At 43.9% G+C, this 13,067-nt stretch overlaps 1 protein-coding gene and 2 long non-coding RNA genes across 5 annotated transcripts; 2 read left to right on the plus strand and 1 right to left on the minus strand.

Annotated features, from left to right (window-relative positions):
- On the plus strand, positions 1 to 4,243 carry LOC119289546. Of its 3 annotated transcripts, none has more exons than XR_005141547.1 (4): positions 1 to 33; positions 587 to 1,304; positions 1,943 to 3,627; positions 3,804 to 4,243. It is a non-coding gene; the product is annotated as an uncharacterized LOC119289546 (long non-coding RNA). The 3 variants fall into 3 exon arrangements; XR_005141546.1 differs by having other exon boundaries at positions 587 to 697; positions 805 to 3,627; XR_005141544.1 differs by having other exon boundaries at positions 587 to 3,627.
- Positions 4,244 to 10,181: 5,938 nt separating this feature from the next.
- On the plus strand, positions 10,182 to 10,923 carry LOC119289590 (histone H2B.2). The gene has a single exon (XM_037568891.1). The coding sequence runs from the start codon at positions 10,269 to 10,271 to the stop codon at positions 10,728 to 10,730; it is 462 nt and encodes a 153-aa protein (XP_037424788.1). The 5' UTR covers positions 10,182 to 10,268; the 3' UTR covers positions 10,731 to 10,923.
- A 1,026-nt stretch (positions 10,924 to 11,949) lies between these two features.
- Positions 11,950 to 12,181, minus strand: LOC119289601. Its single transcript, XR_005141552.1, has 2 exons — positions 12,094 to 12,181; positions 11,950 to 11,998 (listed from the first exon to the last, which is right to left on the minus strand). It is a non-coding gene; the product is annotated as an uncharacterized LOC119289601 (long non-coding RNA).
- Between the last annotated feature and the right edge of the window lie 886 nt (positions 12,182 to 13,067).

Below are 13,067 nucleotides of genomic sequence, written 5' to 3' on the forward strand. Positions count from 1 at the left end.
GTGCTCATGCTCACTATCAAGAACAACACTCAGGTCGGTGGAGTTCTTGCCTGTATTGATTAAGATCTCAGCTTAACAAGGACATATTTTCTGTAGTAAGTACTTACTGTCTGCACATCTGTTTTAATTGAAGACCTGACCTTCTAAAGTGCCGGTGTTGTCTGTCATGCATACACTTGCTAAAAATCCAATCTGACTTAGTTGTCTGTGCTCATGTCTTCCAAGTGAATAGTAGTTTCCCTCTCAAATGCCTTTGCTAATAATGTGGCACTGCAAAGTTAAATGCACCACTGTGTATATGAGAAATTTACTACTGGCTGCAAAGTTAATTGCACCATGTAATACTGAGTAAATATGATGGTTTCTGTGCACCTTCCGTCAGTCGGTCGCCCTCTGTAACAGTGTTGCCCTCTTATGTCAAAAAAGTTAAATGCATCAACACGTAGTATACGAGTAATTAACCATCTTGGTGTCACCGATTTTATCTTCATTGATGTGATATGTGATCATACATTTATATTATTATCTCTAATCTTTTAGTGGCTACTATCTGACCTTTGAAGTATTTAATCTAACTTTTATGTAGCATCAAGTGACTGGGTTGATAAAAAGTGTGCATTTGTCAAACCTGCAAGACGAAGTAAAGAAACAGAAGTCATGTAAATCTTTGTGGTTCCATTGCTACAAATGGAAGCAGGTAAAATACATTCCTCTATGATCTTGCTGCTGTTAAGATTTGAACTCGCCTTTTCTTCCTCCGAACTGCCATTGACTAACAAAGAAGGGTACAATCTTTCATCGTAGGTAAATCCTTGCCTTCAAGTTGGCATGTGAAGTGTTGTGACTGCTCTTAGAAATAATTTTGTAGTATATTGTAAGGATATCCAGCAATAGTTTCCTATAAACTGTTATTTCGGCAGTCGAAAAATAATATGCCATTAAATCAGGAAGGAGCCTTGCATATCCCATTACAACTATTTCTTTCCTATTTTTCATAATAACCTTTGTGTTTATTGTCTTCACTCTGAAATCTATCTACAAACAAACTCAATGCAATATTGATACTTCTACCATACAAAGTGTGCTATGTTTCAAAACACTAGCATTGGTGTCTTGTAGCTATTACTATTCCTTAATGTTTAGGTATATAATGCCTCCACGTATTTGTATTAAACACTAACATTCAGTATTACAAATAGATGGGCGTAGCAACGCGCGCCATCCATGATCTAGTGTACATAGTATCTGAGACAAGAGGAGCCTCTCACGGTAATTGGCCGACCAGCGTGGGTCCGAAGGGCGTGGTAATGGACTTTTTTGTCCGATTGTTGCCGATAATTTATTAAGCATGAGTTTGTATATGTCTCCCCCCATAATTAAATAAATAAATTTGAATATGTTTGCTCCGAGATCAATAGGTACTACATTGGCTAGAAAACGAGGCTCAAGCACACAAAAATTGCAACTGGCCATCCGAAACTTTGGTCAACCCAAATGTATGAACATGTAATAGCATTACTATGTTTACAAAAATAAAATACAAGTGCAATATTCTTGATGCTAAAACAAATTTGGAAAACATATTTGACTGCATCATCACATAAAACATAGATGTCTAACATTAAAAAAGGGATCTGAAGACATCTATGGAGGCACATGCATATGAAGACATCTCAATGCTATCAAATTTAGTAGTTACAAACTAACGTTGCACACAATGCTGAACATATTTTTCAAGTACTTCCAATTTGATATATAGCATGTATAACATATACCAACATACTTTGGGTCAAGTATTGCGCGACAAATTGTTTACAGCCTTCTAGATATTAATACAATATTCAATATTGTATACTATATTAATTAATCTGTCTGCAAACATGTTGCCTAGCATAATAGTTGTTATTGTGATGTTCTCAATGGTAGCATATTTTCATTGCAGATGATTAACTTAAAAATGTTTGACCATCACAAGGAAACAAATTGGAAATGTTTGACTCGCGCAAATGCTAAAGGGGGCTATATTTTCAAGCCGAGATAATATCACAGTAATCTTTTTTTGACACGACGGTAATCATCTTTGGTTGTGTATGTAGTGTTGCTTCAGCCTAGAAAAATTCCAATTGCGAGTCGCTGAAAGTGGAGTGTGTGAGACACTTACTTTTTTACAAGAGCTCCCATGGTTTTGGAAAAAGGAAAAACAGTTCCAGCCCGCTGGCCCATGGGCCCATTTGCACGGTTGGTGGCGATAAGTATGCCAGTTAGAACAAGCTTCACATTGCATCAGATCCTATATCCTTAAATAGTGGCTACCCATTACCTATTTTCCTCGTCATGCAACTATGTCATGTCCTCAAGTCATACATGTGGTCACAAGTTACAATTCATGCACTAATCTATCCATGATTTGTTTCACTAATTATTGTGTGATGCTTGGAACAAATATATGTATGTCATGTTACATATTTTTGTTATGTAGGCGCCCCGTTGATATCAATGCAACAGTTTTCTCTTTTTATACAACATTTTATCACATGCTTCGTATGCTTTCCTGTTTTTTAAAGACAAACTGACTGCAATTTTAAATTTGTTTTTGTTATAGTTTTAAAAAATTTAGCACCTATTTATGCATCTGTTTTGTTAGGCTTCCCGGTGCAACGCGCAGGCCTTCATCTAGTTGTTTCTGAAGTTGTAACCCATGCAACCAATTGGCGTCAAAAACATAAGGAAAGGAAAAGGAGTGAGAACGATAGCTTATGAAGCTACAATCATTGCCCGCATCATGCAGAATACAAAACTCTAACGTAGGTAGTAATTATACCACATATTCTACGGTTACACACCCCGAACGACAGAAAAGGGTGAGCACATGCATTGCAACAGCAAACAGGGCAGGTTTAGCTTCTTTTTATTTTGATGGAACAGGGCAGGTATAGCTAAAAACGTCCACTGGGACAAGTGGGCAACATGCTGATTCATTTAAAAAAATTTGTGGGGTGGGCAACATGCTGATACTAGTACAAGACTGTTTGTCTGTTTGTATCCTTGGGGGGCTCGCCAGAGGTCTTTGGTCTTGAAAAGAGAAGCCATTTAACACGTTGAAACTAGCCACAATGAAGAGTAACATATACTAGTAAGATACACATATCCTTAGACTATGTTACTATCTTTACAATGGGTAGTAGCAAAAATGTGGTGTTATATAAAGCTTTATTTATTAGGTTATAGACTCATATTGCATTGGGACATGTGATGTTACAGTAAACTACCTCTCTCCTTATTAACTCATTGTCACATAAACAAATTTGCTGAGTTGAATTCGATGTTACTGCTGAAGTTAGTCCTACTGTGGCTAGTCTGATAGCAAGGGATCGGGTGAGAGACTCATACGATTGACTAGAGAGTTAGGCACATGGATGTCCACACGATTGAGCGAGCACCCCGGCCCGCAGTACATATATCCTCGTTGCTCACAGCCTCAACGCACACAGTTCTCGTACTGATCCACACAAGAGGACCTTAGCTACTCTTAACCCATGGAGAGATCGTCGTCCCCTTCAAAGGTTCTCCTCGTCTTCCTCCTGCAGTTCCTCCTGCTCTCTGAACCTCGGGAAGCAAGGATACTAGGTGAGTAGTAGTACATGAGTGCATACGCAATTTGTCCATTTTGTAGACATGCATGCATGCACGATTAAAGTTTCTGTTCACAAGCATACACAATTCATGGATATATTTTCTTGGTTGGTTGATTTTCCGTTTGGTACAGGACAATTTCTCTTATTCTTACCTTTTCCCCACTTCAGGTGATGCATACGACTACAAGAACCTGCTCGCGTCGGGTGTCGATGGAGATGCCGCAGCGCTGCCCGCATCACACCTGAACCTCGCCGACGTTGCAGGGAACAGGCGTCCTTTTGCGCCGCCAGCGCCGAAGGTGCCCCCACCACCACACCATCTCCACGGAGATGGCGCGCATGAGCAGCATAGGTCTCCGCCGGCGTCGACCTCCACTGAACCTGCACCACCGCGTGATTACAGTCGCCAACAGGCTGAAGCTGCAGGACACCAACCGATGATGGATGTATCTCGCGCGTTTCTCCAAGCGATCATGGGATATGTGACGAAAATGTAACAAACCACGCCCGCATATGGCCTTTTTTTTGTGATGAATCTCGTTGAAATTGTATCGTTTTGTGTAAATTTTTCGCATTTTAAAATAGAGCACACAAGCTTTCAGCTCAAACCCCTGCTGAAGTCATCGTTTCCTGTGCCGCTACTTTTTGTAAATCTCAGTGAACTGTAAATTATAGCCCGCAAAAAAAAACTGTAAACTAGTGGAAAGTGTTGGTTCATTGGATCGGTTAGGGTTAGGGATCTACGGTGGAGTACCTTCTCCTTGACTCGAGGAACTCCCGGTACCGGCCATGGTGACGGTGGCCGGTGATGGCAGAGAGTAGTGGCGGTGGCGGTGCTTCACGTCACTACTGCGCGAAACCCTAGATCGGTGCGTGTATCGGTGGGCTCTAGGGAATCAAATATTCTGTATATTAGCATGAGGTCCTTCGTGCCTTGCGCATAACGCAAAGCTTTCTTTACCATCTTCTACTGCTCTATGCCTGGATTGTCTTGATATCTACCGAGTACACGGTGATAACAGCTAAGTCAGGACGAGTGCACACTTGTGCATACTATAAGCTTCCAACATCCAAAGCATATGGTACTGCTTTTATTTGATCGATCTCGTACTGGTTCTTGGGACATTGGAATTTCCCAAAACTGCCGCCCTTGATTATAGGAAGAGGTGTCGCTTTACTCGCATGCATATTATACTTTTTAAGAACCTTTTCTAAATATACCTTCGGCGATAATTCTAAAACTCCATTTTTTCTACCTCGGTGAATTTCTATACCCAAAACATATGATGCTTCACCAAGATCTACTATATCAAAATTTAAGGACAAGAACTTCTTTGTCTCTTGTAGCAGACTAACATCACTGCTAGCAAGCAAGATATCATCCACATAAGAGATTAGGAAAATATATTTCCCATTTTTGAACTTTGCATAAATGCAGTTGTCCTCAATATTCTCTTTAAATTCAAAACTTTTAATTGTTTCATTAAACTTTAGATAGCACTGTCTAGAGGCTTGTCTTAATCCATAAATGGATTTCTTCAGGCGGCATCCCATATCTTCCTTGCCTTCCATGATAAAACCCTTGGGTTGTTTCATGTATAGCTTTTCTTTTAAATCCCCATTTAGAAATGTCATCTTTACATCCATTTGATATAACTCTAAATCAAAATGTGCAACTAATGCCATTATGATTCTGGAGGAATTCTTACATGAGACGGGGGAAAATGTCTCATTGTAATCTATCTCTTCTCTTTGTGTAAATCCTTTTACCACAAGCCGTGCTTTATACTTTTCTATATTCCCTTTAGAGTCATACTTAGTTTTGTAGACCCATTTACAGCCTACTGTTTTGGCTCCTTTAGGAATATTCTCTAAGTCCAAAACATCTTTGGAACTCATCGATTTCATCTCGTTTTCCATTGCTCCAGCCACTTTGATGACTGAGGGCTTCCCATGGCTTCTTCATATGAGGTGAGATCTTTTTCCGTATGAACTATTTCCTTGTTATAAATTTTATAATCAGTAGAAATAGCTGACTTTTTTTGTCTTGAAGACCTTCTAAGGGCCTCAACTTTCGGCACATCTTCTAAAAGTGGTTGTTGCTCCCCCCTTTCATGCTCAACAACGGGTTCGGTCGGCTCCTGACGGACATGTTCTGGATCTTCTCCCACAGTTGTCATGGGTGGAGTTGCAACAGGTGCTTGCACCGCAACCTCAGGGATTGACGGGGTTGGTATAGTAGGTAGTGAGAAAAATGACCCCTGAATCATCGGATTAGGTGCATGCACCCTTTTCTCCTCAAGGTCAATTTTCTGAGCTACCATGCTCCCCCTCATCATTTCGTCCTCTAAAAAGACTGTATGTCTTGATTCTGCAAACTTTGTGTATCTGTCTGAACAGTAGAAATAAAAACATTTTGATCTATCAGGATAGCCGTTGAAGTGGCAACTTACTGATTTGGGATCTAACTTTGGAATATTTGGATTAAACACTTTCGCCTCAGCTGGGCTCCCCTAGACTCTCAAGTGATGTAGAGAGGGTACTCTTCCTGTCGACAGTTCATACGGTGTTTGTTGGGGAACGCAGTATTTCAAAAAAAAATCCTACGATCACGCAAGATCTATCTAGGAGATGCATAGCAACGAGAGGGGAGAGTGTTGTCCACGTACCCTTGTAGACCGTAAGCGGAAGCTTTATGACAACGCGGTTGATGTAGTCGTACGTCTTCACGATCCGACCGATCCTAGTACCGAAGGTACGGCACCTCCGCGATCTGCACACGTTCAGCTCGGTGACGTCTCACGAACTCTAGATCCAGCTGAGGTCGAGGGAGAATTTCGTCAGCACGACGGCGTGGTGACAGTGATGATGAAGCTACCGGTGCAGGGCTTCGCCTAAGCACTGCAACGATATGACCAAGGTGGAAATCTATGGAGGGGGGCACCGCACACGGCTAAACAATCAACTTGTGTGTTCTAGGGTGCCCCCATGTCCCTGTATAAAAAGAAGAAAGGGGAGGGGCCGGCGGCGTCATAGGGTGTGCCCCAAGGGGGGAATCCTACTCCTACTAGGAGTAGGTTCCCCCTTTCCTAGTCCAACTAGGAGGGGAAGGAAAGAGGAGGAGGGGAGAAGGAAAGAGGGGGCCGGTCCCCAAAGCCCTAAACCAATTCGGTTTTGGCCTAGGGGGCGCGCCCCACAGCTCCCTTGCTGCCCTCTATTTCCACTAAGGCCCATGAAGGCCCATTGACACCCCGGGGGTTCCGGTAACTCCCCGATACTTCGATATTTATTCGGTGACCCCCAGAACCTTTCCGGTGTCCGAATATAACCTTCCAATATATCAATCTTTATGTCTTGACCATTTCGAGACTCCTCGTCATGTCCGTGATCTCATCCAGGACTCCGAACAACCTTCGGTACATCAAAACACATAAACTCATAATACTGATCGTCATCGAACGTTAAGCATGCGGACCCTACAGGTTCGAGAACTATGTAGACATGACCGAGACTCATCTCCGGTCAATAACCAATAGCGGAACCTAGATGCTCATATTGGTTCCTACATACTCTATGAAGATCTTTATCGGTCAAACCACATAACAACATACGTTGTTCCCTTTGTCATCAATATGTTATTTGCCCGAGATTCGATCGTCGGTATCTCAATACCTAGTTCAATCTCGTTATCAGCAAGTCTCTTTACTCGTTCCATTATGCATCATCCCGCAACTAACTCATTAGTCACATTGCTTGCAAGGCTTATAGTGATGTGCATTACCGAGGGGGGCCAGAGATACCTCTCTGACAATCAGAGTGACAAATCCTAATCTCGATCTATGCCAACTCAAAAAACACCATCGGAGACACCTATAGAGCATCTTTATAATCACCCAGTTACATTGTGACATTTGATAGCACACTAAGTGTTCCTCCGGTATTCGGGAGTTGCATAGGAACATGTATAAGTATGAAGAAAGCAATAGCAATAAACTAAACGATCATAGTGCTAAGCTAACGGATGGGTCTTGTCCATCACATCATTCTCTAATGATGTGATCCCGTTCATCAAATGACAACACATGTCCATGGCTAGGAAACTTAACCATCTTTGATTAACGAGCTAGTCAAGTAGAGGCATACTAGGGACACTTTGTTTGTCTATGTATTCACACATGTACTAAGTTTCCGGTTAATACAATTCTAGCATGAATAATAAACATTTATCATGATATAAGGAAATATAAATAACAACTTTATTATTGCCTAGGTGGAGGGAGAAAAAACCTGAAGCAATGAAGACAACAATTGAAGATATGCAACACTAATCATCGGCGCCAACTATCTCTTGATAACGAAAGGACCACGGGAAGGGTTCTCCCAAAGCAACATCTCCAGGAAGGGAACGACGCACAAGTGTCGCCGTCGCCGTATCCAACCACCAAAAGTCGGATCATGGTTGCACCATGAAGATCAAATCCGAGCAATGCCACCATCATGGTAACAACGCAAACACCACCCCCATTGCTAGGTATTACCAACTAGGACCAGAGCAAACTTTTCACTCCGTAGCTCAAGACTGGGTACTCGAGTAGTGCCGCCAGTCGAAGTCAACTTATGTTGTCTCCTTGACTTGCCTCGATCCCAATAGTTGCATATGGGCATGGTCCTTATGGTGTGCGATGATCATCTCCGCACAGGTAGACCGAAGGGACTTGATAACCCATAAGTATAGGGAATCACAACAGTTTTCGAGGGTAGAGTATTCAATCCAAATTTATTGATTCGACACAAGGGGAGCCAAAGAATATTCTCAAGTTTTAGCAGCTGGGTTGTCAATTCAACCACACCTGAAATACTTAATATCTGCAGCAAGTTATTTAGTAGCAAAGTAGTATGAAAGTAACGGTAATGATAGCAAAAGTAACAGTAGCAGTTTTGTAGCAATTGTAATAGTGGCAACGACAAAGTAACGTAGCAAAGATCAATATGTGAAAAGCTCATAGGCAATGGATCAATGATGGATAATTATGTCGGATGTCATTCATTATGTAGCAGTCATAACCTAGGGTAACACAGAACTATCTCCAGTTCATCAATATAATGTAGGCATGTATTCTATAGTAATATGTGCTTATGGAAAAGAACTTGCATGACATCTTTTGTCCTACCCTCCCGTGGCAGCGGGGTCCTAATGGAAACTAAGGGATATCATGCCTCCTTTTAATAGAGACCTTGTACTATCCTCACAAGTGCGAACTGAGGCTGATCTGCTAAGACGACAACACCACTCAGAACCACCATCTTCACCGTCCTCGCTTATGAACACGGATTATACAGATTTCCATCCCAGGTGACCACCATTTGGCTGATGATCGCCGAGCAAAATGTTGGCCGGATTCATGTCACCACCCAACCTTGTGCCGTGAGCCCAAGGGGAAGGTCACCATGACCGCCCTTCCTCGTTGGAGATGCGGGAGTCAGTTGTGATAATTGCGCTTGGACAACGCCACAACCTGCCACGCCCTGACGCCAAATAGCCATCCCAAGGGCAATGACCATGGCATGAGCGCACTCCCAGATTGGATCTCCGCTGGGCTGCCCCAGATGGAGGATTCCACATGAGGCTCCACATGAGGCGGCCATACGGACGAGTGGGAGCAGATCTTCATTCCATGGCAGGGAAGAGGAGCGGTTTATGTGCTCCTCCCAAGGAATTGACGGTGCCGTAGGTGGCTGCTTCCTTTGGTGACCATGGCATTCATGAGTGACGGTGGGAAGCACATTGGTGCCGGTCTAGCCACACAACTGCCGAATTGAGCCCCACGTGGAGCACCGCTGCCCCGTCGCTGCAACTTCCACCTTCACAAACATCCAAGCAGCCATACGCACCTCGCCGAACGCCGTCCACATCGGCACGAGAATGGAACCCTACCACCGCCCTTAGCCACACGGGTGAGCCCGACGGCGGCAAGGGGAGGCGCACGGGAAACCTCCGGTAAAAAGGGATCCGAGTCGCTGCCCGAGTTGCTCACGCGGACGACGCGGGGGGCATTCATTTCGGAGCTGCCTCTCTTCTTTGGTGAGCTTACTGCTCTCAATCCTTCCAGAATGTTAATATCTCTATAAACGTACAATATATCCCGCAAAAGGAAAACGTACAATATAAATACCAACATCAATAAGCCCTTTATTTACAATGAATGAGTAGACGGTATTTTTCCTTTCAAAAAAGTATCACGCTTGGCCTGCATCGACTCCAGGCCAAGATGTACAAGCACACACATGGCTGATGGCCTACGATCCGATAGTGATCAAGTAGGACCCAAGTGCAGTACCCGGAGAACCACAGAATTCTCGCCAGCCACGGAGAATTTCCAGCTGCCCACCATTTCGCCCACGTCATCGATCCGCGCCTTAGCGCATCCGGCCCGTCCATCCCGAGCAGCATCGAACGGTCGATATCACTTCACCGTATCGATCCGTGGCACCGGCCTCTCCACCAATCAGGGCGCACCTCCTCCCCACCATATAATCTCGCCGCCCCCAGCCTCATTTCACATCTGCAATTCCCCACCTCCGAGCGAAACACCTCTCCCTCACTCTCACCTCCGAGAAGCTCCAGCGGCAGCCATGGCCCCAAAGGCAGACAAGAAGCCGGCGGCCGAGAACAAGGTGGAGAAGGCGGCGGAGAAGACCCCCGCGGGGAAGAAGCCCAAGGCCGAGAAGCGGCTGCCGGCAGGCAAGACGGCGTCCAAGGAGGCCGGCGGCGAGGGGAAGACCCGGGGCAGGAAGAAGGGCAGCAAGGCGAAGAAGGGCGTGGAGACGTACAAGATCTACATCTTCAAGGTGCTGAAGCAGGTGCACCCGGACATCGGCATCTCCTCCAAGGCCATGTCCATCATGAACTCCTTCATCAACGACATCTTCGAGAAGCTCGCCGGCGAGTCGGCCAAGCTCGCGAGGTACAACAAGAAGCCCACCATCACCTCTAGGGAGATCCAGACCTCCGTCCGCCTCGTCCTCCCCGGCGAGCTCGCCAAGCACGCCGTCTCCGAGGGCACCAAGGCCGTCACCAAGTTCACATCCTCCTAGACTGACGGCGCGCCGCTTGTTGTGACAGATGTAGTTGGCTGCTGTTAGTCGCTGACTCTGCTTATGTATCTGCAAGTAGTGGTAGGAGTGGTCGTCTGTGTGCCAACGCTTCGTTGGCTAGTTGGTTGTCAGAACTGAAGTTGCTAATCTATCTGAATGTTACTGTTTCAAGTAGTACCTTTGCTGAATTTCATGGGAAACGGTGAATGCTTGCTGTCGCCTCGTTGGTAGTAAGAACTGAATTCTGTGGTGCAAACCGAGATTCAGAAATAGTGATGCATTTCTTAACCAACCTCTGGCAAGTTTGTGCTTTCATTTCGTAACAATGCAAGTCTGTTTGCAGATTCTTGATCCTCCATTATGTTCTATTTCTGCATTAGGTCCAGAGCCTAGTCTTGTTCATATCTACTCCTTAAGCTTCGATTAAGAAGTCCAAATACAAGCGAGGGATGCAGATGAAGGAACTGGACAGACAGGGTGTAGTAGGGAGAATCATGTAAACCACTGGGTGGCAGACATCACAAGAAGAACTCGTACATATTAATACAATTATCTGATGACAGGCTTTGATAAATCGGCCACAACAATTGGATGGTGTTGCAGAGAGTTTCAGGGGTAGAAGCTACACATGAACTCTTATCAATAAACCCCCCGAATAATATACACATCATATACAACCTAAGACCAATCAAATAGTTTGTCAGGTTTTGGTAATTGTTGAATCAAGCACCAAACGCCGCTGCACCCATTCGCTCGCACAGCAAGCTTAAAAAAAATTATGAGACCAACCCAAGGGCTAATCCTTGTTGGCTTTTCTTTATAGGAGAGAAAAGTCGTGAGCACCGCGCGTCACCGGGACTCGAACTCGGGTGGGCTGGCAGCAACCTCAGCTGCCCAGCCAACGGGTCGACGCCCCGTCCTTGCTCGCACAGCAAGCTTACCAACTAGTCATTGTCGCCAAGGACGTTGTGACGCTTCTGATTCTGTTAAACATACTAGAGTTAGCATGAAAGGCAAAGGGGGATAAAGCTGACTGCACTTTTGGTGGATATTTTGCAGATGCCTAGCCATTTGTTGCACTGTAAGAATCACAAATGCAGAGAACTTTGCACCTCAGATCATATCGGGTTTTAATGAAGCTAGCCTAAACCCACTACTGGAAGCAAAGTAAATTTCCTTATGTGCAGTGACTCTACCGGCATTTTGGTTTGTTTGCCTGTGTGGGTGTTGATTTGCTTCAGAAGTGAGATAAGCCTTTCTTCAGACACCTACAGACCAGCAAATGCAATATTTTTACAAGTAAGTTCTACCGAATATTTGACATAGGAGAGAGAAATGTGGCACGTATCTATTACGGTATTACCTTTTCAGACATTCCACCAGTTTGTGCAGCTCTCAGCAGAACATCCTCCACTCCTCTTGCTTTATCAGGCTTGACCAAAGCTATGCGGGAGACTGCCAATTTTGCAGGGTACAGATGTAGTATCAATTCGCATTTTCTGTGTAAATTATGCCACTTAAAAAGGAGACTCATGGTTATTTCCTAGCCTGGCATCATCTTTAATTAGAACATTTACTCCGAGAGTAGATTTTTTTGCTCTCGGGTTCCAGGGAGCCCTTTTTTTTCAAACATTAAAAAATCAACTTTTTAAGTTTCAAAAATATCTGAAATAAATACACAAGTACTTATAGATGTATACTAGATGTGTGTGAAATTTCTCACGAGATACGTTTTTATGTGGCCTGTACAAAAAGTAATAATCATTGATTTTATAGTGGATAGTACATGTGCTAGAAACATGTGATTTTTTCATTTTTGTGTAGCTCGCATAAAAAGGTATTTCATCGCGAACTTCGCAGACAACTAGTACACATCCATATGTATATGTGTATTTTTTTTGAATTTTTTTGAAAATTACAAAATTGATTTTTTAAGTTTTCAAATAGAGGGCTCCGTGAAGCTCGAGCTCCATTACGCGTTTCTGGTTTACTCCCTAAAAGTAAACTACTTGCAGAACCACCTGAACTTTTTTTGTCACCTGAAGGTTTCCATATTGTTTAGTGATATACTGTTAAGTGATCTAACTTGTCACTTGTTAAGAAAAGCAAGTACCCTGGCTTAAATTATTTGGCTTCACAATTTTAGTTCTTCAATCGAGTTTTTCTCTTGAAGGGGAGCCTTGGCGCAGTGGTAAAGCTGCTGCCTTGTGACCATGAGGTCACGGGTTCAAGTCCTGGAAACAGCCTCTTACAGAAATGTAGGGAAAGGCTGCGTACAATAGACCCAAAGTGGTCGGACCCTTCCCCAGACCCTGCGCAAGCGGGAGCTACATGCAC

This window comes from Triticum dicoccoides, chromosome 1A (assembly GCF_002162155.2).
Source record: "Triticum dicoccoides isolate Atlit2015 ecotype Zavitan chromosome 1A, WEW_v2.0, whole genome shotgun sequence".
Classification (NCBI taxonomy): Eukaryota; Viridiplantae; Streptophyta; class Magnoliopsida; order Poales; family Poaceae; genus Triticum; species Triticum dicoccoides.